This window comes from Crotalus tigris, unplaced genomic scaffold (genome assembly GCF_016545835.1).
Source record: "Crotalus tigris isolate CLP2741 ecotype Arizona unplaced genomic scaffold, ASM1654583v1 scf7180000017644.4837335, whole genome shotgun sequence".
Classification (NCBI taxonomy): Eukaryota; Metazoa; Chordata; class Lepidosauria; order Squamata; family Viperidae; genus Crotalus; species Crotalus tigris.
The window spans coordinates 2749574-2777500 of NW_024096536.1; the positions used below are offsets into that span (position 1 = coordinate 2749574).

General features: G+C 36.9%; 2 protein-coding genes across 13 annotated transcripts in view; one reads left to right on the forward strand and one right to left on the reverse strand.

The window, feature by feature from the left end:
- The first annotated feature begins 215 nt into the window (after nt 1-215).
- Nucleotides 216-27927, forward strand: part of XRCC6 (X-ray repair cross complementing 6) — a 37364-nt gene continuing 9652 nt past the window's right edge. Inside the window, exons 1-10 of one of the 8 annotated variants that reach the window (XM_039335572.1) lie at nt 227-359; nt 17912-17998; nt 21047-21141; nt 21753-21865; nt 22342-22480; nt 23480-23734; nt 24391-24574; nt 24803-24989; nt 26804-26972; nt 27393-27554. In XM_039335572.1, the coding sequence (XP_039191506.1) occupies nt 21063-21141; nt 21753-21865; nt 22342-22480; nt 23480-23734; nt 24391-24574; nt 24803-24989; nt 26804-26972; nt 27393-27554 (1288 nt within the window). In that variant the 5' untranslated portion in view covers nt 227-359; nt 17912-17998; nt 21047-21062. Of the gene's footprint in view, nt 360-17911; nt 17999-18205; nt 18411-18527; nt 18748-20054; nt 20139-21046; nt 21142-21752; nt 21866-22341; nt 22481-23479; nt 23735-24390; nt 24575-24802; nt 24990-26803; nt 26973-27392; nt 27555-27927 lie in introns of those variants that run through there. The other 7 variants (XM_039335569.1, XM_039335571.1, XM_039335573.1 and 4 more) reach the window with 7 other exon arrangements.
- DESI1 (desumoylating isopeptidase 1) lies at nt 7261-18223 on the reverse strand. Of its 5 annotated transcripts, none has more exons than XM_039335579.1 (7): nt 18103-18218; nt 12760-12781; nt 12171-12287; nt 11491-11560; nt 10289-10398; nt 9740-9862; nt 7261-8037 (listed from the first exon to the last, which is right to left on the reverse strand). In XM_039335579.1, the coding sequence occupies exons 3-7, from the start codon at nt 12203-12205 to the stop codon at nt 7944-7946; spliced, it is 432 nt and encodes a 143-aa protein (XP_039191513.1). In that variant the 5' UTR covers nt 12206-12287; nt 12760-12781; nt 18103-18218; the 3' UTR covers nt 7261-7943. The 5 variants fall into 5 exon arrangements, with proteins under 5 accessions (XP_039191513.1, XP_039191514.1, XP_039191512.1 ...); XM_039335580.1 differs by lacking the exon at nt 18103-18218 and adding an exon at nt 17896-17915; XM_039335578.1 differs by lacking the exon at nt 12171-12287 and having other exon boundaries at nt 18103-18223.

The following is a 27927-nucleotide window of genomic DNA, read 5'->3' on the forward strand; positions in this document are numbered from 1 at the left end:
ATTTTTCTGGCTGACCCTTAAAAAAACAAGCATAAGCTACTATCTATAGCAAGGATGAATTATAACTATTTTAAACCTAACAGTTAATGTTTATTCCTCTTTAATTAAGAAACAGTATGTTTTTGTTAGATGGCAAAACAGTCCCCAGGAATCTGACTGTGTATGGCAACCAGCCGCTTAATGACACACCCTGATCCCTTTGCTCCTGTGTAACCTAGGAGAAACAAACAACACACCACTTTTATCACTTTAATGTGGAAGACCCAAGATTATATAAAGATCTATTTCCTAGCTTTATTCCCAGCTACCATATCTTGGACTACATTTAATGATGCAAAAGAAAGAACAGAATCTGAAAGGTAAGTTTTAATATGTGTTCACTGGCTGTGAAAGCAGAAGATGGGATGAAATTATTAAAAGGAAGAACAGTAGATTGGGGACTTCAGAGAAGATGTAATACTCTGTGGTTTCTGAAACAAATCTTTAATTTCTAGATACATTTCTATGGAATTTCTGATCCAGTTTTGATATCAAAATTCCCCTTATGTAAGATGGGAAAAACTGACAAATTGTTTCTGAGACAACTGAGTGCACTGTTCTGAGCACAACCTTGCATTTATTGCCCAGATCTAGACTGAGCAGGAAGATGAGATGAACTTAATTTATTTCTATGCATTAGGGTTCTTGATTAATCCCTGTGGGCTGTAAGGCAGGATTATAATTTTATTCATTTATTGCATTAATATCCTACCGCAACTGAATAGGAAGAAAAACAATAGTGGGTTACAAAGCAAAGCATCTCTTTGCCTCAGCTTACGGGTTGGGCTGGTTTCCATAATAACCTTTATCCTTAAATGAGGTATCCTTTGAGATCACAGTCACAACATGATGAATTGTGATACGCAGGAGAAATGTGATCCTTTTAAGTAAGAACTGGTTCTGTTCATTGGGATTTATCAGTGCTGCTACCTTATACCTAGAGCTCATGTAAGGTGGCTGTCTGCATAGCTGCTGCTGTATTTACAGTTCACCTATTGACTGCTAGATTTTCTGTATGCAGCTGCACAGGGATGTACATGTTTGCAAGCTTACACATGTGGGGCCCCTTTGCCTACCAAATGGCTTTTGCTTGTTCTGAGTGGGTTTCTGTTTGAATGATCCAACTACAGAACTTGAGAAATAAAAATAGATTACAAGCAGCCTTGCTTGAAGTTTTGGTCAATGTCCAGATGGGTAATCAACTAGAAACTAAACAAATTCATTGCTCCCTAATATTTTCCTGGCAAATGTAGCTGCTGCAGCTACCCAGATTTTAGGTCAGTTGTGGATGAATGGGCAAAGGCGGTATCTCAGATATTGGTAAAAAAAAAAAGCTTAACTTGACTGAAGACATTAGATTTTTAAACCCTGCTTTTCTTATTTTTATAAATAATTTAAGGCAGTGATGGCGAACCTTTTAGAGACCAAGTGCCCAAACTGCATCCCAAAACCCACTTATTTATCGCCGGGTGCCAGGTGGGTGTGGCTGTGGTGGTCATGGCAGACTGGGTGGGTGTAGCCAAGGTGGCCATGATCACCTCAATGTTGCTTGTGGGGAGGGACGCGTGTGGGGGCCAGGCAGGATTGGGGGAGATCCAGGGGGTCTCTGGGAGGTGGGGCGGTGAGCAAGAGGCTTGTCCTGCAGGGTGAGGCGAGCGAGCGCATGGGTGCTGTGATGCATCTGGCCATGTGGGACCTCAGCGAGTTAGTGGGCGGCTGGTTGCAGAGGGATGGTTGCCATCTCCGGGGCATGGCGCATGTGTCCACAGAGAGGGCTCTGAGTGCCACCTCTGGCACGTGTGCCATAGGTTCGCCACCACTGATTTAAGGTGAAAAACATACAAATAATCCTTTTTCTTCTTATTTTCCCACAACTCTATTGAGGTGAGAGTGACTGGCCCAAAATCACCCTTCCAGCTTTCATGTCTAAAGTGGGACTAGAATTTATAGTTTCCTGGCCATAAAATACTTTCCAGCTGAATTATTCCAAATTAGGAGTACCTTTGATATTCTGGTCTTTAAAGGAAATGGATTTGTTGATCATGGGAATTATATAGGTATACACGATTCAATTCGAGCATTAGATAAATTACAGAATTCTGGGTGACTTTGCAGCTTCCATTTGTTGTATAGAATTGTGAAAATATGTCAAGATGACGATTTAGAACGGGTTCTCAACCTTGGCAACTTTAAGACTTGTGGACTTCAACTCCCAGAATTCCTCAGCCAGTTTGCTGGCTGAGGAATTCTGGGAGTTGAAGTTCACAAGTCTTAAAGTTGCCAAGGTTGAGAACCCGATTTAGAAGCTAACCAGCTGATGTATGATGTAATGTTGGGAATGACTCAGCAGGGTCTATGTTCCTTTAAGAGCAAGCAGGGTCTGTATCTCTTTTAAGAGCCTTGTATAAAAGGGAAGGCTCTGCAGATGTGTGCTCTCTCTTTTGTTTCCTGCTGTAACTGCTGTATGTTAGAGACTGCTGCAGTAACAAGTATATGTATATTGTTCCTGGTATATGATATTGTAGATAGTGTAAGATAAACCACCATTTAATATAGACCACTGTTTACCGTGTTTACTCCTGGGTTATCTCAGCGCAATAAGACTGTGCATGCTCTGACAAAATGTTTCCCTCCCCCCCCCCACTGAATGTAGTATGTATATTCTGAAACTGCTCTAAATAGTTTGGGTTACTACTGTATTTTGGAATGTCTCTTCTGATACATGTACTAATATAAATAATATAAACCATATTTATCATTCAGCAGCTAAGCACTGCTGGCATGACCCTAAGGCTTATGTGAAGAGGTACATCTTGAGCAATTAAAAAACTTTTATTGTACTGAAGATGCCAAGTATGCTTTCAGAGACAGGAAAATCCAGAGCCAGAGCCATTCATCTGACCTTGGTTTAGGTTATAACCTTGGTTTAGGTCATAACTATCTCACTCATCATGCATAAAGGGCATTTCCCTACCCAACCCCTGCAAGATACCTTAAAGGTAGATTAGCAGTCTAATACAAATTAGAGCCCTGAATAGAAAAGGAAATGCCAGATGTTCAAGCTTCCTTTCAAAAAGGCTGAGGAACATGAAACATTATTAGTGATGCATGCTGGATAATTAAAAAAGCCAAAGACTATCAAAAGAAGTCACTATGTGCTTCACTGATTATAAAAAGGACTTTGATTGTATCAATATAATAAATATAATAGTTATAATCTAAAATATTATAACTATCAAGATAAATAGGAAGGCAAAAATGCCAAAATAAAACAAGAAACTCAAGTGGGTTCCGACAAAGGTTTATTTTAATTATAAAACAAGAACAATAAGGAATTCCTGGAAATGACAGATCTGTTAATTAAGCCAGATCTTTGCTGTCATATACAGACTGCTCAGCTTTCCATGCCCATTGACAGATTAAAAGCATATCAATTTAAATACATGCACGTTTCATACTTTATGTAAACTTATAAATATAAGGATGGGAAAAATGTTAGATATGAATGCAGCTATATTTTTCCACAAGTATAAAGCAGATCTACTGTCTCTGAACTGACCTTAGTCAATAGTGTCACCTAGTGTGGAACATAACATACAGTACAAATAATTCATATCCTAGAATTGAGACACCAGTTTGAAATGCAGTCTCTTTTACGTCTCTGTTCAGTGAAGTTCTAAGTATTATTGCATATCACTGAAAATAGAGCCTACAGTGTATTCCAGAAAGCGAAGGGGCGTTGTCTTACCTGAACGCCTTTTCTCAGCATGATGATGGAGAATCCATGAGTGGGTTGTCTTAATCCTCCTGCTCAAATTAGACTAAGTCTGGAAAGTTGCCATGCCTCCTGCTGGGCTAGAGCACCCCAGTTTACGATGAAGGCGAGGCACAGACAATAGTCCAACGCAAAGGCTCCTCCTACCCTGGACATAGGACCTGACGGACACTAAAGGGAGGGTGTGGATTCTCCATCATCATGCTGAGAAAAGGCGTTCAGGTAAGACAACACCCCTTCTCCAGCATGATGGATGGAGAATCCATGAGTGGGACATACCAAAGCCCCGCTGTTCCTAAGGGGGGGAACCAGTCTGTTCCTGTGTCCCACTGGCTGATACCACTTGCTGTAATACCCTCCGTCCAAACAAGGCATCTGTGGAGGCAAATTTGTCTATTTTGTAATGTTTGATAAACGAGGAAGGTGAAGACCAAGTCACCGCCCTGCAGATCTCACCGATAGATGCTTGGGTTGCCCAAGCCGCCGACATAGCAGCCCTGCGGGTGGAATGGGCAGTGATGCGACCAGGAACGGGCAATGAATGTGACTGGTATGCTTGCACAATGCAAGCCCTAATCCACCTGCCTATGTCGAGGAGGAAACTTTCTGACCCATGGAAGAGGTTGAAAGGAAACAAACAGTGCCTTGGATTTACGGAAGGCAGAAGTCTATTTGATATAACATCGCAGGGCCCTCCGAACGTCCAGAGTGTGCCATCGTTTTTCTAGTTCATGAGATGGGCGAGGGCAAAAATTAGGAAGCACCACCTCCTGGGACCTGTGGTACAAGGAATTAACCTTGGGGACAAATGAAGGATCCAGGCAAAAGGTCACCCTGTCCGCATGGAAAACGCACAGGTCCTCTCTAACGGAGAGGGCAGCCAGCTCAGATATTCGCCTGGCTGACGTGACCGCTACGAGGAAAGCCACCTTCATAGACAGTAGCTGCAGTGTACATGTCTTTATGGGTTCAAACGGTGGCGAGATAAGGGCCTGTAAGACCCGGGGTAGGTCCCAAGAGGGATAACGACGGACCGCTGGTGGTTTGGCGTTAGTCACCCCCTTGATGAAGGAATGCACCATAGGGTGGTGTGCCAAAGGGGCGGTTTAGAGGGAAAGTGAGCCAAATTAATTCCAATGATTTTCCAATTAAGGTAATGAAGGAGGAAAATCCACAAGTGGAAAGAATACAACCTGCAGCTAAATCTGGAAAGGAGCACAATTTACGCGTCTGCTGAGCAAGAGACTAAGTCGTAAACTGGAGTGCTCTAGCCTAGCAGGAGGCGTGGCAACTTTCCAGACTTAGTCTAATTTGAGCAGGAGGATTAAGACAACCCACTTGTGGATTCTCTATCCGTCATGCTGGAGAAAGAATCATTTCTTTACTGGAAGTAACAGAGAGGACAACATGATCATAATGCAAAAAGTAGAATATTCCTTTTACTCTTAGAGAAGACAACTATCTTGGGTTGCAAACTTGCTTGGGAATAAATCCTGTAGGAAAAAATGGTACCATTTCTGAGTAAACATGAGTTTACTTTGCATTTGTTAAAGTTATAGGAAGGAAAGTTCCAAAAATATGATTAAGTAACTACCAGGAATTTCTCCATATCCTCATATGCACTAGTTAAATGGAGAAATGTACATTAAAATTGACAGAAAGAATGATAAAAAATTACACATGAAAAAGCAATGAATTAGATTATTAAAACTACAATTCAAAACAGGTTTACTAGAATGCATGACATCTTGGAGCTTACAAGGAAGTATGTGTGTTTTGGATGTAGCTTTTAAGAAATCAAGTTATTCTAATCAGCCAATGCTTCCAATATGTTATGGACTAAAATTTTAGAAATGTTATATTTTATATCAGCAGTTCTTCTCTACCACACATCCACAATAATTGTGATAAAGAAGAGATGTGGTTCTAAAAGCAGGTACAGTTATGTCATATCGAAAGAACATTCAGAACTATATTCACTGTAATTCCAATTCTTTCTGTGTTGCAATAATCAATATAGGTATAAAATACTTATGTAATAGAAAAATATTTTGTTATCAGATTGCAATCTGAAAATTCAACACAAAAGTTCTGAGGCATTTCAAAAGCATGGAATCAATGAAGCATTCTTTCTCATTCCTCTACTGTTCTATTCACTCAGAATCTTCTATTTTTTCAAAGGAAGGAAAACTTATTTTCCCTACCAAGAATTTTTCTGAGCTTAAACTTAAACAGCCTTTCTCATCTGGCACCACTAGTACAGCATCTTTGAGCACCAAATTCCAGCAAGCTGTCCTGTAATGTTTATAGATAACGGGGCTTGTGGTCCATCACATAATCTTTCCAAAGTTTGTATTTAAAAAAGGGGACTAAAATATTTGGACTACAATCTACTGTAGTTACTTTATTAGGTTTGTATTTTATAGTTGATATATTGTACAAGTGAATATTATCTCTGAGTATTAGCAGATTTTCTATGTTCTTACCAAGTATTAGGAGAAAGTAGAGACAAATTAATAGCCTCTCAAAGGAAAAGTTCACAGAACTTCTAGTTTCTGAAAAAAATCCAATTTAATTAATAAAAATTTAATATAATGAAAGCCTGACATTGAGGGAAAGGTATCTGTGTGTGTGTTTTCTCAGAGAGTAGTTGTCATTGCCATATAATACTTTCTTAATCATGCTCAGCAGAGAATAAAGAAAGGCATATTATACTTGTTTGCTCCTCAAACTGATTCTAGTGTCCTGTAAATTCAAGTATTTACAGGAAAAAATAAAGTGGGCCCAAAACCTGGTTAAATAAATAATTTTTGTTGTTTTAAAAAAAACAGCTACAAGATGCTCCTCATTCAACCTGGATGTTAGCATATGGAGAAGAGGGTGTTTATAGGAATGGATATAACCAATACAACTATATTTATAGATTTAAAAATTCAGACTTAAATAATAGGTCTTAACATTGATTTTGGATGTACTTCTAGAATTGAAAATTACTTATCTATTAATCTGAAAGTCGTACATTGCATGATTTTTGAAAATTATATCAGTTATTTGTTGTATTAGTCACATTAATTTCGCCTTCCTTAAAATATGGTGTCACTGCTTACAGTAAGACCTTCATTTCTACCCATTGTACATTTTTTTTAACATACAAAAGATTAACATAGCACAAGGGTTAAGGCTATTCTATCTGGTATTGAAAAGATCAAATTTTCAAAATAAGCAATAGAGCAGTGGTTCTCAACCTGTGGGTCGGGACCCCATTTGGGGTCGAATGACCATTTCACAGGGGTCACCAAACAACGCAGTCCGCCATTTTTTTCCCCCTTTTCCTTAGCTGTGCTACTCCCTTTTATTCTATTGGCTTTTGAAAGCCAATAGAATAGACTCTCTTGAATAGAGTCTAATTCTATTGGCTTTCAAAAGCCAATAGGAATTGTCCAGGCTGTCTCTGCCCTGCTGAGCCCGCCAAAAGTCCCATTCTGCAAACGGTGCTGCACCAGTTGAGTAGTCCTCGACTTACGACTGGTTGGGGGTCGCGGCATTAAAAAGGTTGAGAACCACTGCAATAGAGGGTTATTTTGGCATCAACAATCCTCACTTAGAAATCTATTACTGTGTATATTTATTTCTATTGCAGACTGGCTTATATTTTCTGTTTAAGAAGTATGACTCAAAATAATTTCTCAGTGAATGTTTTTAGTTTTTTTCTCCTATAAAAAATTAAAGCATGTTCAAGCTTATTTTTTAATATTGTTAAATTTACAACTTTGAGGTTAGAAAATATTGCAACAATGGTAATGAAATTAGTACATTTGGGAAGAAATGGCTAAGATAACCATTACTTTAGTTTGTGCAGGTGGATTTCCTAATTTCTACTTTCTCAGTAGGGGATTGTTAAAAAAGTGAACCAAGACAAAAACAAATTTAATAAGCAAATACATTATTTGATTTTATGACCATATTTCTTCTGATATCACCACATGACATGCAATTCAATAAATATTCTCCCTATCAAGTCCAAAATGCCACTTTTGAACCATGGCATGAATTTATAAGATAGGTATCTAATACAGTAGAGTTTTAAAAAGAAATGCCCTTGTGAATTGAGATATTTTTCATGTGTTTGCTAGCTCTGTCCATTATGTCTGCTAAAAGTATTTCCTCCAGGTGGCTGGATCTGGATGGAGTCAAGAAGTGGTCGTAATGCTTGTCCAAATGGTCTGTGACAGTAAGAAGCATGGGAGAAGAGTTTAAGTTTTCAAAATCCTCTGTAACCAAAATTATTAAACTTAAAAACAAGACACCTAAGAACCTTGGTGAGAAACTGGCTATTTATAGTACAATCCTTAAGAGACATATGGGGAAATGAACCTATATAAGCAGGATGAAGAAAAGCCAATCCAAAACCTTCTTTATAATAGCACAGAACCTAGATATGGAATTTTTATTTTTGTTTTCTTTTTTTCTGAGGGCTTTGTGTTTCTTTGCTTCATAGTTCCACAGCATTAGATACTGAATTGCTCTGCTAAGCACATTGAAGAGGTGTGCCCTAAGAATATATTCAATATATTAGGGGAAGAGGTGGGCAGTCCACAGAGTCCTTTTTTGTTTTTGCATACAGGTGGCCTTTGGTTAATAATAATAATTGGGACTAGAATTTGCGATAGCAACCAATATGGTTGTAAAGCATTACATGACATGACTACATTGTTTAGCGATGGAAATTCTGGTGCCCTCATGAATTGAATCCCACCAGTTGTTAAATGAGGAGCAGTGGCAGAACTGGTGGTGCTCGTAATTAAGTAGAGGCCCAGGGATGACTGTGATCAGCTTAAAATATTGGAGCTTCCTAGGCCTCTACTTCAGTGCCTACCGCCATCACCAAGAAGTGCTGCCAGGCAAGGTGTCCAAAAGGAAGAGTTGGGGAAGCGGCTGATACCTCCCTGTGGTTGTAAGTGTGGGTGGATTGCCAAATGTGACTGCAATGGCACTGCAACAGCTGTACCTTGGGGGACTGGGTGTAGCATTCATTCAGTGCTGCCATAACTTCAAATTGTTGTTAAATGAGGACTATCTGGACCCCGTATTTTGCAGATTGCTGATTTTGATGGCACATCACTGAAAAATGAAACTACACTTTCCTGCAGCTTCTAAACATAAAAAAAAACAATTGAAACAAGCCTTCTTTTAAATTTAGTATCAAAGAAGTCAATTTTACTCCTGGAAATTATTATCCTGTCTACGATCTTGGGACAGATATTAATGCTGCAACTAGTATTGTACTTCTAGGAATAGTAGGAAGTCCCAGACAATGCAAGTTTCCCTCTCCATCTTGGTGAATGATGATGCCCACACACTGTATGCTGCTTTAATAGCAGTTATCTACAGCCCAAAACATGACCCCTACCTACTTGGCAAAGGGTGGAGTTACTGCGCTTTTATTTCTGTCACAATACGGTGTATAATGACAGTAAAATGTTTCTTGCACTTTAGACTGCATGCTATGGCTGATTTAATCTGAGGGTTTTTTTTACCTCCAAATCATATACTTAAGCTCTTTTTTGTCTGTAAAAGTTATTGTATATTGAATAACCACCAGTAGTGACAAAACGTGGGGGAAAAAATTCAGAAGGAAGTTAATGTAGTTCCTGATATAAATAGGGAGCATATTCTGTAATTGGGACTTCTCTGTTTTCTTCATCAAAAGAGTGGCCAATTTAAGAATATTTTTGGTTTTTTATTTTTTAATATAGTTGATATAGTTTGGACTTGTGTCATTTGCTTGTAGGTGAGCCTAGGAGGCAGATCACTGTCCCAAGCTGTCTTGCCCTTAAAAATTCTGAGAAGGCATGGTTGTTAAAGTTAGCATGCAAGGTGGCAGAATAAACATGGTATACTATATAAAAAAAAGATTGCACTTACGTTGCAAGGACTTCAGCTGGAAGATCTGTAATGTAGGAAGGGATCTTTCTCCCTGTCAAGAATTGTGCCACTTCATTGCTGAATGTATTACAATTATGATCAAAAAGATTATAGGAGTCTCCTCTGTGATCCACCCAAAAATCAAAGAGAATGAACATGAGTAAGATGTAACGCAGAAAAAGTCTCAAAGGTTCAAGCATATAAAAACAATTCATAATTACAACATTCAGATCAAAAGCTAACTGAATTAATGACTGAATAAGCAGTCTTCTGTATTTCTATTTAACTATATTTTGTTTCATACAAACCTTCTGTTCTACAATACATCAATCCAGAAGTGACATCATTACAACAATCAACTGTAATCAGCATAGTATACTGACTCTTCCTAGTTTATTCTTATATTCTAATATCTTAGGTGATTTCAAATCTAGAGTGTCTATATAATTTCAGAATTTTACATAAAATTTATATAAAATATTAAAAGAATTCTAATAAAGTATTCCCTTCACAGAATATTAGAATAGAAACTAAACAGCAGAGTCTCACCGGAATATAGATTCCCCCAATGAGGACAAATATTCTAAGAAGAGGTCTTCTGAAACTTCAGTATATCCCAGATCTACAATAGAATCTGGAGGCCCAAGCAGTGTTCCACCCTACAAAATTTGCATTCATTGGGTTACTAAATCATCACAAAAATTTCTCAGTATCTTTTATAGAATAATTTAAGCTGAAAACTTTCTGCAACTTTCACAATTTGCTCACATCAACTGGAAATTTCCAGAATTTACTCACATCTGTTATCACTGCTGGTAGTAAAACTGACAGTAATATTTCAAAGGATCCTCATATAACCTCTTAATCTGCAGACTTGGACTAGCAGGAAAACACGTTTGCTTCTGATAGAGATGTGAGTCCCCCCACATCTTGCTTTACAGAAGAGAAATATAGTGGCTTTAGAAGAGGGACCAGGACTTTAGTTTGTCAGTTAAGGTAAGTCAGATAAGTCTCTTAATTTTTTTTCAGTAGATAAAAACCCATTGTATATGGCTAAATTAAAATCAGCACTGCTTGACTCATAATTGCATTAAGAAATCAGATTCAGAAAGAAATATCTTTGATTTAAACCAAGTTTTGCAGAGTTGAAAAGATTACTTAATATTCAAAGCAACAATTATTGTACAAAACGCAGAGCAAGGTAATGTGAGACAATCATCCAGGCAACAGAAGCTTGGGGGGGGGGGGAAGGGTTGGCTGTCTCTAGGTGTTTTTCATGTACACCTACCCATTCTTTTCAGAGTTTGTCTTGTTTCCGCAAACTAATTCGCTGTCCTCAATTCTGATGGAGGCCCCATCTCATTACTATCATTACTAGGACTGCAAAACTAGTTAATGTTTTGTCTTTTACATCAATCAGCAAGACATTTGGGTAATCCCTATTTTTTTTTTATAATATCTTATTGTATTTATTTTTTTAAAATGTCCTCTTGATAGAAAGCCAGGATAATAATAATAATCTGTTTTTTTGCTTTAAATTTTCATTTGTCATCTACTCTTACACATTTTGGTCAAAACTTTGTTTAGTTTTTTCATTTCTAAGTTCTTGTGATTTTACAGGTGACGCTGACGCTTATGATTTTCCTATGTAAGAATGGTAATACTAATTTCAAAAAATACAAAATGAATTGAAATCAACTGAGTAAAGGAGAAAAAAACTGGAATAACTTCTCAAATGCCTGTAAACTTACAGGTGGACAACTTGAAATTCCCCCACTACCATAGAAGAATTCATCCCTGTGGGCAACTATGGAGGTGTGCCTGAGAATAAAGAAACAGCAGGTTAAAAGAAAGACTAAATCTCTAGCCAGTATGTAACCTAACAGTTTATCAAGGGTAATACAAATGCAAACAGAATATTTAGTCTCATCTGCCTTTAGACAAAATGTTTTGTCTTACCTATGTAACACTGCAGAATGTTCAGAATTTCAGACATTCCCAGTTCATTCTTCTTCCTTTAACTTTTACCTCTTGCCTCCAGCAGTCAATCAGCATTTTATGACAAATGCTTGCTCCTATTAATGTGTTTGGGGAAGGGGTGTATTTATTTATTTATTTATTTATTTTGCCACCCATCTCATATCAAATTGATTCTGGGCAGTTACAATATTAAAACCAATTAAAATAATAAAAAAAATATTTTAAAAAAATAAACATGGAAATGACAATAAAAATATTTATAGTTAAAATTATAGTTAAAAGATGGGGAGGGAGGGAACAGGGTGCACCAAGAGGAGGAGCTGAGATTGCTTCTTAATTCATCAAACACCTCTGGTGTGATGCTCCCCTATTGGGATCCCAAGCCATCTGGCAGAGCCAGGTCTTCAGGCCCTTATGGAAGGTCAGAGGGTTAGGTGGGAGCCAATCTCACCTCAGGGGTAAGATGTTCCAAAGGGCAGGAGCCATGGCACAGAAGGCCCTTCTGCTGGAACCCGCCAGCTAGAATTCCTTGATTGTTGAGGCCCACAGCAGGTGGGGAGGGCCAGACCTAGGGGGTGAGATAGTTCCTCAAGTAACATGGACCCATGCTATGCAGGGCTTTAAATATGATAACATCTTGAATTGTACCCAGAAGCAAACTGGCAGCCAGAGCAGCTCATGGAGCAATGGTGTAACATGGGCCATCCTAGGGCCCTCAAGAACTGCCTGTACTGCCGCACTCTGCACCAGTTGATGATTCTGAATTGTCTTCAAGAATACACCCATGTGGAGTGCATTACAGTAGTCCAGACGTGAGATGACCAGGTCTTGAATGATTGAGTTCAGGGACTTTTTTTGTTCCCCACTGGCCCTACTTCTTTCTGATTATTATTATTTGCACTGACTGTAACTACATCAAAATAATTAGATCTCTTTGTTAATTTTTAATCCCTTGACCACACTATGTAAATTATGTAGAGCATAACAGTAGGGATCTCCCATAGTACAAACATTCCAATTAATTTTGACTAGTTACTTACCAGATGCCCTCTAGTTGCTTACCTGTATATAAAAGAAGAAAGCAATAAGTATCAGCAAATTCATTTATTGTGACCATTTACTTATCATAATTCACATTTCCTTACATAATTTCATATACAGTCTTTAAAATATTGTAACTTTCTAAAGCAATAAAGGAGATACTATATTTGCTATCTTCAGTCCAGTTGACATGTGTACTCAAGCTTTATGCTGATAAAAGTACTATATATTAATCTTCATGAAAAGTACACCATTTTTGAGTTACACATACCCTTTCTAAATTAGTTTTCTTAGAAAGAGCTCAGAAGATTAACTACCTCATTTTCTTAAAAACCTGTGAGAACACCTTTTTTCTTTTTCTTGAAGATTCTTAAAGTATGGCAGGCGTATGTAATATGTAAAGTTGATTCATAATATCTATATTAATAATAAGATAATTCAGAGTAATTTTTTCTCTTAGATCAAATAAAACATATTGATGAATTACTTTTTATTTACATCTGATCTAATATGTTAGAAATGATGTATCATCAGTGCAACATATTGCATCAAGTGAATATTGCCCCCATGCTCAATTCTCAGTATATATGAACATTTCAATACTATCTCTACAGAACTGGAAGCAGATATTATTGGATATATTGGTATGTGCTTTTGATGAGATATATATGAAATTGAATTTTACAGGTTCTTCATAAATCTAAGCAGTATTTGAATTTTCTGTTTAGTTGCTTTTAAGTGGGAAGATGATTTTTAAAACTCTACATCTCCCCATCTGGAAATTAAAACTCTTAGGAAAAACCTCATAGAACATGCCCAATAAAAGTAAAACTTAGCTTTAACTAGTACTGTGGAGTCTTTGGTGTATTTTGAGCTTGGTTGTTTTCTTGCAGATGACCCTAACCCTAACCCAGACCGAATCCACATATTAACTGATAAAGTCTGCAAACACAGAGTTAATTAAATTAGGTCTCCCAGAGGAACTGCATGCTCACAAGAATAAACATACCCCTCCCATACACACGCACATACACCCCTCAAATGTCATCCTAGAATCAGCACATGGCACCCTGAACAAGCTCTCCCTATAAAAATCTACTGCTGTGCCTCATTTCTCAGCAACTTGCCCCTAAAGGCAAACTGTTTTGCTTTAAGGAATAAATATTTCTTCTTTCCTCACAAAAAACCCCAACTAGGTAACACCATCAGTGCTAGTAGGGAATGGAGTTTGCTCTCATTTTATAAACTACTGGCTTGCCCTATCTCTATTGGTGGGAATGGTCTTGGTGGTTCCTTGACTGGACTAATATTTATAGTTAGCTCATTTGGCAATTCCTTGATTGGGATATTGTTTGCTTCTTGATTGTTAGCCTAAAGTTAATCTTGGTGTTAATCTCTGCCCATCTAGGTGCTGATTGCTGGTGAGTTGTATTAAACTTTTTGTTTCCTAGTTGGCTTTTTGATTGTCTCTTTTGAATGGCATGCAGAAGTTGTTTATGTCTATGTGTCTGCTGGTGGTTGATTTGTCTGAGTGTCAGGCTTCCAGGTATTCTCTAGCATTTTTGGACTTGACTTGGTTTAGGTACTCAGTTTCCCAGTTGAAACTATGTTTAAGCCTATTCATGCGTTGTGAAATTAAGCAGTTTTCATCATGGTTTCTGACAGTTGTGAATTAGTACAGAGTTCAGTGTGGGAGGTACTTGCAATTCTGTTGAAATTCAAATGAGTTTCTTATGGTTACACTTTTCTTCATCACAATGACAGTGCAAGTTCAACACATTATTGACTGAATCTTTCTTTCAAAAACAGAAATACAGCACTTTGATAAACAGTAAATTAATTTTTAAGAAAAATTATCCTTTTTGGACTTCAGTATTGTGGAATCCCTCAACTGCTAAACATTTACCTTGCAAATGCACATTTGTATGTTGAGGATACCTAAAAACTCAAGATGAATATCTAAGTTCAGTGCTGCTTTGCAGATACAGGGAATGGATATATATTATGGATTAAAAATAATCTTCCATCAATAGTGTGGAAATAGTATTAAGATGATTTAGTTTGCTTCTTCTCAGTTCCATGATTTTATTCTGACAGTGATACAAAATCATTTTATATGATCATATAAAATCATATGCTGCTCTGGTTACCACTTTTAGTGATCAGAAATTAATTTTAAGAATAAAAGATCTACTATGCTACATCCAAACGAAAGTTACTGATTATAGGCCAGTAGTTAAAGTTACTAGTTTGATTAAATCTTATGTACTTAAAATACATATATGAAATTAAATGATTTAACCCTTCAAAGATCATCACTTTGTAGCAGTAAATGAGGTTGTCCATTCCAGTTATGACATGAACTATACCAGTGGTGGCGAACCTATGGCATGGGTGCCAGAGGTGGCACTCAGAGCCCTCTCTGTGGGCACGTGCGCCATCGCTTCAGTCCTAGGCCTTCAGCTGGGTTTTATAAAACCTTTTCGCTTTAGGCCTCCGCCGCCATGCACACACACAAAAAAAGTTAAATTTCAACTTCTCACAGGAAAAAAAAAGATCTTGCAAAGTTGGAATTGATTGATTGAACTTTTTAGTCCTACCCAGTCTGCCGTTACCACTGCAGCCATACCCAGCCAATGGGCCATGCCCACCCAGCACTCGACGATGCATAAGTGGGTTTTGGGTTGCAGTTTGGGCACTTAGTCTCTAAAAGGTTTGCCATCACTGAACTATACTGTTGGGAGTGGATACTCCCAGAAGGGAGTAACAGTCAGTAGATCACAGCTGAGTGATCAGATTAAGCACAATCCACTGGAGAAAGAAATGGCAACTCATTCCACTATTCTACCAAGAAAACAAAATGCAATTCACAACTAGGACAATAGCAGTAGAGGAACAGTAGAGTACAATTATGTGTAGCACTGATGATGATCATGTGGCTGGACTAAGGCTGATAGAATGTTCAGCTGCTGGTATGTTCAGAGACAAAAGACAAGTTTGATCTTGCAAATATATATTTCTCTCTCTCTTTTTTTTCTCTCTCTCTCTGTTTGTGTCTGTACACATATATACACACACAAATAAGTTGATACAAAAAATGTTAGAATCATGAACCAAAACATCTGGATGTTATCAGAGCAGAAGCATTCTGGGACTTAGAAAACTGTAAAGTTGGAATAAGTCACTTCCATTAAAAAAAAAAAAAACCACCAGACATTCTACAGTGAACAAGAACATCAGACAAGAAATGAAATAGTTATAATTATTAGCAAAAAAAGTGTTAAACCCAGTGCAAACAACATTCAAGTTACAGCTCAAAAAATCAAAGGAGAATTTCAATTCAAGTTCCAATTAAGAAGTTCAATGTTAAGGTGATCCCTGTATCCCATAGGTGAAGAGGAGGCTGATAATGAATAGTTGTATCCTGACATGCAATAACTTGTCAATACAACAAAAAAAAATGTGATTTCTTCAAAGGCTACTGGAATACTAAATCCCAGTCGTGTGGGAAATTAGGCCTTGGTATATACAAAATGAGGCAGAGGACAGACTAGCAGAATTCTGCCATGATAATTTGATGTTCATAAGAAATACTTTTTTCACCAATCTAAACAACTGTACACACAAATGTTACCAAATGGAATAAATTGACTGCATATTTTGCAAGTACAGATGAAGTTCTGTTTAGCCAGTAAAAAGAAGATATGATGCTGACTATGGCTCAGATCATGAACTTCCAACTTCAACTAAGAAAGGAGACAAATGACCAAGCCAAGAAGATGAATCTCAACAATATGCCATTGGAATGGTCTGTGATGATCAAAGAAGAGGTTCATATAAGAGTCTGTGTATTTACGGATTAAGGTGTTGAATTAGAAACAGAGGCACCCTGGTTTTAGTATACCTCAGTCACTGAAGCACACTGAGTGACTTTAGGTCACTCACTCTCTCTTAGCCCAGTCTATCTCATAAAGTTGTTACAGAAAACAATTGAGTAAGGCGCATTATATAGGCTGCCTTTGGAAAAGGTGGGATATAAATTGAGTACATAAATATATTTTAATGAACTAAATTCAACAGAATCCCTGAAGAATCCTAATAGAAATCTGCCATATTGTTAAATATTCCATTCTGTCAGAAGCAAAAGAAGATGTCTATTTATAGACTGAAAATAGGTGAAAAATGGCAAAAGAAAAAGGCCACAACAACAGAAAAAAATTACCTATCTAAACACCAAATTCCTGAGAAGGGCAAGAATTTATATCTAAATAAGCAAAGCAAACAAATGAAGGATAATAATCAAATGAGAAAACAAGAGACTTTTAAAAATTAGAGAAATCAAGCAGAGCTTTTACACAAAGTTGGTCATAATAAAAACTAAAAAGGCAAACATCTACTGAAAAAGGAAGAGATAAAGGTAAGCCTAGTTACAGAAAGATCCCCATATCATCAATACATATATGGACATAATCAATGAACGTTACTAGAGCCACATTTTCAAAAATTTAAATAGTAAATGAAAAATGCCAACAACAGGAGTTGATGAAATAGTAGCTTGATTGATGATGAGTGCAAGTTTTTATGTTTTTATCTGTTTTATATTGATGTTTTATTTATCATTATTGTGTGAGTCCCCTTTGGGAGGAGATGGGCAGCTATATAAATTTGATTAATAAAATAATAATAAGTGTCTTATTCAATTGCCACTTTCAATGGTTTAGGGACATCATTATCCAGTAGTGACTATACTATTTACCTGGAGATAATTGTTTTTGTCATCTCTGTAATTCGCCTATAAAAATGAAAGTGTGAGGTTTGATTATCACACCTTCTAACATGCCGAAAGAGACGCCTTGTGTCTTTGGCTTTTTGAACTGCCATCTAACCACCTTTAGCACCTTAAACGACTCTGGGAAACGACTGGTTTCGAGTTTCGGCCTTAGCATTTCTTCCTCTCCCTTTGTGTCGGCGGGAAAAGTTGTGACTCTAAGCTAGGCAGAGGCATCTGGCCTCTTAAAGTCGCCCTTTACATAGCCCGGGCTGGGGGGGGGGGGAGAGGCCGGGCACAGTAAAGACCCGCGCATCGCCTGGATCAGGCGAGCAAAGGGAAGGGAAATAACCCCGCATCTTCTCACCCGCTACTCTCTTAAGTCCTAGGAGTCTAGGAGGCTGGAGAGAGACGGAAGAGCTCGTTTGTTCCCGCAGACCTGCATATCTGGAGTGGTCGCTTCTTCCCCTGTAAGTTAGTATCGACCGGTTAGCCATCCGCGTCCACTTTCCCCTCAGCTTATCCCACAAATTGAGGAGGCGGCGGGTTTCCATGCCTTACTTGCTGCTCTTACCGAGCATGATAGGACTGAGGCGGCGAGCCATGCCCTTGGACAGGTCGTACACGTAGAGCTTCACCGAGTGCAGCATCGGAGGCGAGTCCATGACATTGGCCGAGGAAACGGGAAGGGGAGCTTGCAAAAAACCTAAAACCAATTCGACCTTTTCTGGTGAGGCCGCTGGAGAAAATAAAAGAGAGAAGCCGAAGGGAAGCAGAGCGGCTGCTATTGCGGGACTAACCAACTGACAGAAGGTGACTGAAAAGGGGCGGAGGGAGGCCGGCGAGGGGAACGCTCGTTTCACGCACGCGTCGCCCCGTAAGGTGAGATAAACTGCGTGTCAGTGGGCCTCTTGTGAGGGAGCAGCGCTGAACAGTAGAAAGGCGGGACCAAAGAGTTTACGCAATTGTTCCATGTGGACGGCATCATTGAGGACAATGCGAGCCTGTCTTTGTCGCATGCTATTGGTTAGAACGTGCGGAAGGGGTGGGACATCGAGACGTTAACAAGGGATAACAATTTAGGAAGTTGATGGGTGGTGTGTATGGGAATTACATTTCTTACTGAAAGTGTGCAGTAGGAGGCTTCAGAACGAAGTTAATATCAGACTTCATTACCTTTCAATAGAAATAGATAAGAGTAACGCGTTCCGTTTGCTAGGTGAGTTATGTTTCCTTTAGATCTTGAATCCTCTTGCCCGCTAAAATCTGCCTGTATAAAACGATAAAATTCCTTCAAGTCGAATTCGACTCTTGGTATCTTTAGGCTCCGGAATGCATCGATCATATTGGGAAAAGGAAATGGGTTCTTGCTGCCTCTTTCCAAGTTCTTCTTTCGATTTTCCTGTCTGTTCTATTGGGATTTCCTAGCGGTCTACTTTCCATCTACTAATTGAGCGTGAATTATCTTATTATTAATATAGATATTATGGCTTGGCTAAGCCACCAGACTAGAAAGGGAGTTCTAGTTCCGCTTTATCCAGCTGCATGACCTTGGAATAGTTTCTCTTAGCCTAAGTTACCTCACAAGATTGCTGTTGTGAGGAAAATAGGAGGAAGGTGTGTGGGATATGTTTTCTGCCTTGAGTTATTTGTAAAAATAAGCAATAAAAATAAGTAACAAATGAAATAACTTGATATGATAGGAAAATTCAGTAGCTTCAAGGGCCTGAGAGACTCTGACAGATTCAACCTTGTGGACCGTAGTGAAAAAAGAAAGGAAAAAGCTAAGAATAATCCATACTGTGCTGAAAGTAGATGTAAAGTAAATATACTTGTGAGGACCTTCAAACATCAAAAGAATGTCAGATGAATTTTGTATAGTTGTCAAGAAATGTGTGGTCATAGTTGAAACATTTGCCCAAACTAGTATGCTGGATGATGAGAATACTGACAGAAGGCTCTCCTCTAGGGCAGGCTTTTTCATACTTTTTCAAGCTGCAGAATCTGTTAATTAATCTTTAAAATTCCTGGAACCCCTAATCATGAGGCAAACCTTTAGTAATAGAAAATTGGTACTGAAACACACCCACCCACACAAACATATGTCTGTTATGGAACCTCATCAAATTTTTACACAGCCTTAAAGTTTTTCAAATTGATGTTTGAAAAACTCTGCTTAGAGCATGAGATTTTCCCATATAGATCTGTAGTTGATTATGTGACCGTACCAAAGCCACAAAGACATATTTATTGCTAAAGTGTTACTACAGTATTCCTGTTCAAATGCTTTGGAAACAGCTGGATAAAATACTTGCTGTATTATCTAGGATATAAACTATTGAATATATTGATTTTGTCAATGTACTTTATCCTTCAGTAGTTCAGTTTTAGATTAGATTCCAATTTGTTAGTCTCTGTTTTCTTGTCTAATAGTTTTTGCTTTTGAAAGCTCTGCAAGTTAATGTGAAAACAACAACTAATGTTGATTATAGATGAATCTAAAGCAAAATACTTGCTTCTTCACAGAGCATCTTGCCCCATAAGGTGAGATGGGCTCCCATTCCTCTGGCCTTCCAGAAGAGCCTTAAGACTTGCCATCCAATCCTCAAGGTAGCTGGGGGCTTGAAGGAGCTCCCTCTGCTTTTTTAACCTTTTCATTGTTTAATTTTTTAATTTTTGTTTTAATTCCATTTTTAACTCTATTTTTAAGTGTCTTTTTTATATGATTGTATGTTTTTATATATCTGAATCATGCAATTCAGATGGATGATGTAGAAATTGGATAAAAATAAAATTGGATAAAAATAAAATTAAAAAATATCATAAATAATCCAATTTATATTTCAAGGCATGCTATCATAAAATTTAACAACAGTTTGCAAACTGGATGAGCATTTAAATTGCTTGAATTTTCTCTATTAAGCTTATTGGTAGATACTGTTAGCGCATTCCAAGTTTGTAAAATACTATCTTATGGTAACCAGTATGGATATTAGGAATTGTAATTATAACATGCAGTAATATGATAGATTTATAATTGTCTTATTTTACTTATTGCCCCTCTAATAATATTCTGTGGGATATTTTGTTTACAGTAATTCAGAGTTTGACAAAGTTATTAATCTCTTTTGGTGCAGGAGACTGAGCACCTCTTTCCAAAAGTGAAATTAAAGAGATGACTAAGATGTTGTCAGACTGTGGCTATTTTATTATTTTTATTTATTTTAAAAACTTTATATTTCAGGGGCCTTGCATATGGTTATTATGTTATCTATTTCTGTTGTTTACGTAATGTGTTTAGCCAATTGTGCAGTGTGTTGCTTAGTGAAACAATATTGATCTGATGGATAAATTTAAGAGCTGGGAGACTGAGCTGAAGCAAAAGTAGGATGTGTGACCATCTTCATGTTTGCATCTGTGGAAAGACTTCTGTCTATGGAAACCAATCTGAATATAGGAACAGTTTCCCCATTTCTCTTTCTTATAAGTTATTTATCTGTATCACTCATTTTTTGTAGTTAATACAGGGGAACCATGTCAAACTGGGTATCTTACTACAGAAATGAGGGAGAGGAGGAGGAGGAGGAAGAAGAAGCAGCAGCCGAAAACGTTGGTAAGACTCATTTTCAAGGTGTGCATATGCTGTTAATTTGTCAGATAGAAACATTGAGGGAAATTTGCAACTAAATTACAATGGTATGGGGGAACCAGGCATCTTTTTATATGAAATGTAGTAAGTGGCATAAGTAAAATTTTGTCTCTTTTATGTGAAAATTGGTGCAGTGTCCTGAAAAACTAAAATATACACTGATGCATTCTGGATAAAACAAGGCTTTTCCACAGTAGGTACCCTAATGCCTACAGGAAGCACACTTGCACAATGTGAATTGTACATTTTCCTCAGTATAGGTATAGGTGTGATATAAGGGTCCTTGGTAACTTTTTACCTAGTATAATTATTGCTGAAAAATGAGAACAAATAGAACAGGCTGCTTTAAATTGTCTTTAAATAAAACTAATGCTGTTAGTTGCAACATGAGCAAACTGTTGAGCTAACCCCCTCAAAAAAAGCTATATTAAATTTCTGTGCGGTATAGGAATGTATATCCTTTGTCCCAGAATCGCTATGATGATTATGTGATTGTTATAATTAAAGAATATACAATAGTTGGATTGGATAAATAGGATGATATACATTAAATGCAACATTTTCTACCTCTGTAGGAGTATATAAATATGGAGGTCGAGACACTTTGCTTTTCTTAGTGGATGGCTCAAGAACCATGTTTGAGTCTTTTGATGATAGTAATTTCACACCTTTTGATATGACAATTCAGGTAAGATGACTTTTTTTCTACATCCGTAAATTTGAAAGATTCTGAAATGCATTGTAGTGATAGCACTGTAACATGGGGTAAGACAAAATTCTTTATTGAGAGGGCAGAAATGAGGTTGCAATCCAGTATTTCCTTAATTTCTTGATTAGTGTATTATTCAGAGACGGAGCATATGCTCCATATGCAAAAGGTCCTTTAATAACTCTGAGGAGCATTCCTGTTTGAAACATTGAGAACCAAAGGCATGGAAACTTGTTCACCAATCTAAACTAGATGGAGCAGTGGCTTCTGGTACATGCTACCTCCCTAATAAGATTTTTTTCAGCTATAAATGTTCTGAAGATCAAGTGTTAGAAAATGTGGCCATACTTAGAAGTATTTATACTGTAGAGCTTTATAACCCCACATCTGTCAAAAGGATTAGATGTACTTATGTTTTATTTTCCCATCCCTACTTATTTGTATTTTCCTACTAGTGCATTCAGAATGTATACAAAAACAAAATCATCAGCCATGAGAGGGACCTTGTTGGTGTTGTGTTTTATGGAACAGAGCAGCATAAAAATTCAATGAATTTTAAACACATATATGTTCTCCATGATTTGCAAAATCCAGGTAAAACGGGAACTATGTGGAATGTATCTGTGATGAAAGAATGCAGGGATACATAATGCAGGAATCTTCAAATTGCGAATGAGGATATCTGGGAAGCCATAAGAAACTTGCATTAAAAAACACTAATTGAAGTGGGAGTACTATCAAAACTCATTTTGCCTTTGCTCCCTATTTTACCTGCAAAATCCTGCAGTGGGCAATTGGTGTGATATAATTCAGAGTGTGAGAAGCTCTGTTATACATAAATTAAGAGTTGATTATTAAAAATAGACGGTATATTTATTATTTAGTCAACCATAATATCAATAAAAACTTTCTGTTTATTCATGGGAATGTGTGGTTCACACAAATTAATTTATTATATGGGAGGGTATGGTAATACAAAGTTTGAGAATCATTAACTCACTGGGTTGTCCACCAGAATGCCATAAGTTTTAGTTCTGCATCCTCTATTCCTTAGCATTTTCTATTAATGATTTGCATGAAAAAGTGAGAGAATACTTATCAGATGACACAAAACTGGATAGAATAGTTGACAGAAATGCAATTCCAGACATTCTTAGTAGGTTAAAGAAGGAGGCTGACAACTAAGTTATACAATTTAACGTCAAAATTAATTAAAACGATATTTAGATAAACAATTTAAATAACTAATTGGATTACCCAGTTAGATAATGCTATTTTTCCCCCAAATTGCTGTTCTCTATTTAAAGCCTCCTACTTAGGTTATTTTATTAATTCATAAATATTATTTTCAGCCTTTTTCCTATTTTCAAGTAAATGTATTTAGCAACTAAAAAAAATAATAATTATTGATGATCTAACAATCTTGCCATGTTGAGCAATATTATTTTCCTGAATTGGAAATGAAACACAATGGATAAATGATTGAATGATTTGCAAATACTGGCATATCATTTCTTGAGCCATAACGCTATCACTAACTCTTTCTTTGCTTTGGTTTTGTGAGAACTGAGAATATTTTTTTTTTCCTACCAGGAGCAAAACGGGTATTAGAGCTGGCCAGCTATGAAGGAGAACAGGGAAAAGCTCTCTTCCAAAAGTCCTTTGGCCATAGTGATAACTATTCATTAGGAGAGGCACTCTGGGTTTGTTCTAATCTCTTTAGTGATGTCCATTTCAAGATGAGCCACAAGAGAATCATGTTGTTCACCAACGAAGATGACCCTCATGGTCAAGATAGTACTAGAACCAAATTTGCTAGAACTAAAGCTGCTGACCTACGAGAAACAGGTTAGTATTTCAAATTATAGGTAAAGCATAATTTAGAATAAATGTGATACCTCATTTCAGAAAAGCAAACAACATTTCCTCAATTTTATCTCTGCAAGGAAGCATATGTGAGGTACTTTAAGTTGAGAGATGATCAATAACGCAAAATAATTTAGGAAAACTTTTGTGGTTGAATGAAGAGTTGAATGCATGTTACTTAAGTCCTAGACTCGTGTCCATATGATTAGATTACCTTGCTGGTGGACTGGATTTTAGTCACCAAGTCTATTAAATGCTTCTGTTTTCTATAGTCCAAAAATGTGAAATATTTCAATATGTCCCGGGTATTGCAGCAAAAGGAGGGTAAAAACAACTAACACTTGACTTCCTAAATGTACAGGAAATTACTAGAGAACACCAGTTCTGAACACTAAACTAGAAAGATTTTAATTTTATGATCTGCTCATCTTGCCGTTTATGGTTTCTGATGCCTCCCGTGCTCTCATTTAGGTGCTTTTTTAAAAAAAACTTCTTTTCTTGTTTAGTTCTTGGAGGTTTCTCTACCTAGTAAATGCTATCTTGCGCATACCTGTAGATCACCATAAGAAATGGAAGTAATGATATCTATGTTTTCATAAAGGAAACAACCTCTTCCCCCCCCCATTCTGTTGTTTCAGGAATTTACCTTGACTTAATGAACCTAAAGAAGCCTGGAGGGTTTGATATTTCCTTATTCTACAGAGACATCATTAATACAGCAGACGATGAGGACTTAGGAATCCAGTTTGAAGAGTCTTGCAAATTGGAGGATCTTATGAAGAAAGTACGAGCAAAAGAAACAAGGAAGCGAGCTTTAAGTCGGTGAGTATCAAGAAATATCCTCTTCCTCTGGCAGGGTAATCTGGGAGGCTTTGGAGATAACATGATAACAGAGAATTACATTAAATAGTACATAATATTAAATTGTGGAAGGTTTCTTTACTGTCTTTTCAGATGAAAAATTGTAGTGTGTTTTCATCTCTTGAAAATGGAAATTAAAATATTGTACAAGGTTTCAAAGACTTAAATTTGTATTTATTGATTCTTTAGGCTGAATTTATATTTGGGAAAAGATGTAATTCTTACTGTTGGCATTTTCAACTTAGTCCAGAAGGCTGTCAAGCAGCCTCCAGTAAAACTTTATAGAGAAACTAATGAGCCACTGAAAACAAAAACACGAACCTTTAATCGAGAGACAGGTAGTTTGCTTCTTCCCAGTGACACCAAGAGGACTCAGGTAATGTTTTAAACTTTTTTATTTTCCATGTTAAAAAAAATTGAGGAGCAGAAATGTGTAGAAGCCATTATATCCTGACTTATGTATCTGAGTTTGCTTGCTGTGATGCTTTGCAAAAGGGGATGAATTCATGCCTTAGCATCTCTTGGTTCATAGAGTATCAAATATGGGAATTTGTATTATGTGTTTTTTTTCTTCAAGCACATCATAAAACTGCTAAGAATCAGATGCCTTCTGTTGCTAAGTTTACATGTGGGAAGCTAGGGCTAGTATAGATGGATCTTACTAAATAATTGGCAATCATTAATTTTAGTTTAATTGAGATTTTTTTAATGCATTGCTTTTGTGGCAATATTTATTTTTGTTTATGACTTAGATGAAAATTGAGTGAATATGATATTTTATTGTTTATCATTATTTCAATGTTGAGACTGTGCAACTCTAAGTGACTCTGCAATTTACAAGTAAAAAAAATGAAATACATCAAGAGGAAAAAAAAAAAGGACAGCTAATGAAACTGTTACTCCAAAAGCCAAAAACCAACTATTAAAAGGGCTTGAACCCATTCTAGTTCAGAGTCTATATATTTTAAATAAAATCATTCTTGTATGTGTCGTTCTAAAGGCTGAGACAAAATAGGAATTCTTTAGTATACTCTTGTTGCAGTATTCACTAAGACTGTTCAGTGCTTCAGAAATAATTCAGAAATATGTTTTGCAGTATGCAAGAATATAAAAATAGCACCTTTCTGCACTGCTTCAGAGTAGTTGCACCTCTTCCTAGAATTCTGTGGCAAACACCTGCTTAAAGAGTTGCAGAGAAATGCTGGGCTTGTACCACTGTATGCTCTAATTCAGTGATGGCGAACTTTTTAGAGACATGAGTGCCCAAACTGCAACCCAAAACCCACTTATGCATCGTCGAGTGCCGGGTGGGTGTGGCCCATTGGCTGGGTGTGGCCCATTGGCTGGGTGTAGCCCATTGGCTGGGTGTGGCCAATTGGGTGGGCGTGCTGCGGTGGTAACAGCAGACTGGGTGGGACTAAAAAGTTCAATCAATTCCAACTTTGCAAGATCTTTTTTTTTTCCCACAAGAAGTTGAAATTGACTGAACCTTTTTTTTTTTTTTGCACATGGCGGCGGAGGCCTAAAGTGAAAAGGTTTTATAAAACCCAGTTGAAGGCCTAGGACTGGGGCGACGACGTGCATACCCATGACATAGGTTCGCCACCACTGCTCTAATTAATCCTTTTTGGGAGATGTAATCCCACACAAAAAATCTGTCTGTCCAAGAGTATACATACTCAGTCTGGTTGTTGTTGTTTTGTTTATTTTATTTATCACACATCATGCTTGTGTGCCTTTGGGTAGATTATGGAGAAAACAATACCAGTGATATCGGTGTTCTCCCACAAATGTAGATAAATTATAAATATTTTTACTTGCTATATAACTGGTGATATTCCCATGTTAGAATTCTTTAGAGAAAAGGTAGGATATAAAGAAACTCAAGGAACATAGAAAAATCTGGTAACAGTAAATGTATTTATTTTGTTGAAAATCAGCCCCAGTCCCATTCTGTGCTTAAAGCTAAGGAGAAATGGATGATTTGAATGAATTTGTCACCTTGAGGAGTAGATTATGAACTCAGGGGAAATATTTGCTCTTCTTTGCTTTATTTCTTACACAGTCAGTATGGAATTTGATTTTTGTGGTGTTGTCTTGTTAGGAGGATTCTAATAGGCTTTATTTACAACTAGGATAATATTTGTTATATTTTTTCAGCAGCTGCTTTTTCCTGATTTCCTGTCTTAGGTTTATGGGAATCGTCAGATTGTGCTAGAGAAAGAAGAGACAGAAGAAATAAAAAGATTTGATTCACCAGGCTTGTATCTGATTGGTTTTAAACCCTTGGTAATGCTGAAACCATATCACTATATCAGGCCTGCGCAGTTTATCTATCCTGATGAGTTCTTAATGAATGGTAATTATAACTGAAAATTATACTCTGCTTTTTATCTTTAAAAAGTTAGAGTTACTAACTTCCAGAATATACTATCAGCAACAATATCAACAGCAATGGAATTCCTGAATGAGATAAATGTTATTGTCAAAATCAGAAAGGATTAATTTCTAGGCTTCGTAAAGGAATCCAGAATAAATTTCATTAGCAAAACAGGTTTTTAATTTTACTTTTTTCCAGTATTACATGCTGCAAAATGATTTAACCCAAGTTTCTTTTATTTTTTTGACTTTTCTATTTTCATTTTTTCTTTTCTACATCTTTTTTATTTAACGATCTCTTTATTTTATAGTTCTATATGCTTTACTTGTATAATATAATTCCTAATAAAATTATTTGGGAAAAATAATAATTTAACCAAAAATGGACTTTTGTTTAAAGGAAGTACTACTCTGTTTAATGCTTTGTTAACAAAGTGTTTGGAGAAAGGAGTGATGGCCATATGTAGATACATACCACGTCAAAACAACCCTCCCAGGTTTATAGCTCTGGTCCCCCAAGAAGAAGAACTGGATGAGCAGAATGTACAGATGGTCCCTGCAGGTAATTTAAATGTTTTATTTTAGTTTTGTGATTGGCTTAGAGATGTTGCTTTATTTGATTTTTTTTCCAAAAGAGTATCAAAATAAGATATTTTGCTTATACCATTATAAGCAGCATGGAGCAAGTATAATGTGAAAGATACTTATTCTTTAATAATACTAGAAAAAAGATATTTGGTATATCCAATAATAATAGGACAGTGTGGTAAAATAATTTATATGCAGGTATTTCTCCTCCTGAATTTTATTCCTTTCCTGTTTTTGTATTACTGATAAAAAGATCTGTAAAACTCCCAGAAAAATTAGGATCTTCAAATTCCCACATTTGGCATTATTTGTAATAAAACCAATGAATGTGGATCATGAATAATTTA

Bases quoted from the DNA above. Each gene is read 5' to 3' on its own strand.
- DESI1 (XM_039335576.1), bottom strand. From the start codon at position 18,082: ATGGAAACCCGCCGCCTCCTCAATTTGTGGGATAAGCTGAGGGGAAAG. The intron at 12,782-17,895 runs GTGAGAAGATGC...TTTTATATACAG, and splicing joins AGGACTTAAGAGAGTAGCGG to GTAAGCAACTAGAGGGCATC. The intron at 8,038-9,739 runs GTAAGTGCAATC...TTACTGTCACAG, and splicing joins CCAGCTGAAGTCCTTGCAAC to ACCATTTGGACAAGCATTAC.